General features: G+C 33.9%; 1 protein-coding gene across 1 annotated transcript; it reads left to right on the forward strand.

Moving 5' to 3' along the window:
• The first annotated feature begins 698 nt into the window (after window positions 1-698).
• LOC128293804 (uncharacterized) lies at window positions 699-1,265 on the forward strand. The gene is made up of 2 exons (XM_053029336.1): window positions 699-736; window positions 894-1,265. The coding sequence occupies exons 1-2, from the start codon at window positions 710-712 to the stop codon at window positions 1,263-1,265; spliced, it is 399 nt and encodes a 132-aa protein (XP_052885296.1). The 5' UTR covers window positions 699-709.
• The last annotated feature ends 794 nt before the right edge of the window (window positions 1,266-2,059 follow it).

Genomic DNA, 2,059 nt, shown 5'->3' on the forward strand with positions numbered 1-2,059 from the left:
GAAGCTCGACTTTTAGCAGCTATTTGGGCATTATAGCACGAAATGCCAATATGTTGCCCATCAACTACGAATCATGGCATTACATGCCCGATAGCAATAAAAATCAAGCTCTCTAATATTAAGGTAACAAAACGTTAATGTAATTTATAATACTTTGGTTTAAGTTTCATTTATATTTAATTCCTAAACTTGTGTTTTTAGGAGAGGTTTGCTTTAGAGGTCTCGATGCCTATATCAAGAAGGCATTGGGTAAAAATGGAGAGACCATAAAAGCGGTTTGAAAAAGAATATTTTAAAAACCCATAAGCCTCAAGAAAAATTGCAAAATGTCCCACCGGAATGCCGAGGTACCAATGGGAAGATGCGGTTTGATTTTGGAATTCGAAGAAAGGAGAGGTATTATGTACTTGCAAACTCTTATAAATTTAGTATTTACTATATACGTAATAATAATTTCATTATGTAGGACCGTGAGCGAGTTGGAACAAGCAGTAGGCAAAAACAAAAATTTACGCATACAGCAAGCAGGTCGAGAAGTTTTGCTTGTGTAGCTCGAGCCAAAGATACTATGGATTTATTAATTCTATCAAGTATTAATGACTTTTACTATTAAATAATATTTTTACTACTATATTGTAGGAAGCCTCGTCGGTCAAAAGTTGGACACCTTGACTTTTTGACATTACTATGAGAAAAAGATGGAACTCCGATGACATCTGAGGCTACAGAAATTATGGTATATTTACTTAATAAAATTTGATTCATTATAAATATTTATAATATTTAATTATAATGTTTTAATTTGTCGTTTTTATTAGTTTAATTTAAATAATGTTATGTTGTATTGCTTTTTATTGTATATTTCGTTTCTAACTCTTTGATTGATTTATTAGGAGAAACTAAAAGATAAAAAGGCAGAGTATGAAGCGACTGCTTTGACTGATAGTTCTGTTAATTTTGAGGATATTGATAACAGAATTATTAATGAAGTTTTGGGTCCTGAAAGGTATGGTCGGGTTAGATTTCAAGGATCTGGTGTTAACTCGACCCAATATTTTGGATCCACCTCGCACCAATACATGCCTTCCGGGAGTCAAAGTCAAGCTAAAGTTCAGAGGCTAAAAGATCAGATAGTTCAGATACAAGCTAGCATAGATGAGCAAATTTCTCAACTTAGAGCGGAGGCAAGGCAGGAGGCGGAGGCGAAGAGGAGGCGAGAGAGAATAGAAAATACAATGAACTCCAGCTACAGCTTCAGTCTATGATGACTATGTTCTAGCAATTTCAAAATCCGCCATCTTAGACATTTGTTTTCTTGTAACTTTTAATATTATTGTAAGAATATTTTGAATATTCATTTACAATTTATATAATATATTTTTGTATAATTTTGTATTATTTAAATTTGCAGGTTTTGGTTGGATTTCATGGTATATTTGTTCTTTTTGGTTGAATTTCTTGTAGGAGGGTTGGATACATATTGCAAAACTGGGCAAATTAGCAGCGTTTTTTATAAAAGCGCTGCTAAAGGTCCTTGTCTTTAGCGGCGTTTTTTAAAAAAGTGTCGCTAAAAGTCCTGGTCATTCACGGCGTTTTTTTAAAAAAGCGCCGCTAAAGGTCCTGGTCATTAGCGGCGTGTTTTAAAAAAGCGTGGCTAAAAGTCCCTGTCTTTAGCGGCGTTTTTTTAAAAAGCACCGCTAAAGACAAGGACCTTTAGCGGCGCTTTTTCCAAAAAAATGCCGCTAATTTTAGCAACGTTACATATAGCAATGTTTTTTGCGGCGCTTTCCCAGTAAAGAAAAACGCCGCTAAAAGTCTGTTTTCCTGTAGTGATCCCTTTTTATAATCTGATAACTGAAGCTATCCCTTTTCATTTGTCGATGATCGACGTTACACTGTTGGATTTTTTTTCAACACTAAATTTAATATTATACCATAATAGCATTCAATTCATAAAATAAAAATGAAACTTAATCATACAAACCTCGACGATAAACATAGAAAAATGAAGTCGTCTAACCCGAAGCTTTTTCTTTTCCTCAATCTAAAATTGTAACAC

Source organism: Gossypium arboreum, chromosome 6 (genome assembly GCF_025698485.1).
Source record: "Gossypium arboreum isolate Shixiya-1 chromosome 6, ASM2569848v2, whole genome shotgun sequence".
Classification (NCBI taxonomy): domain Eukaryota; kingdom Viridiplantae; phylum Streptophyta; class Magnoliopsida; order Malvales; family Malvaceae; genus Gossypium; species Gossypium arboreum.

Excerpts from the sequence above, each read along its gene's own strand:
- LOC128293804 (XM_053029336.1), top strand. The coding sequence starts at position 710 with ATGACATCTGAGGCTACAGAAATTATG. Across the intron at positions 737-893 it reads CTGAGGCTACAGAAATTATG|GAGAAACTAAAAGATAAAAA; the intron begins GTATATTTACTT and ends TTGATTTATTAG.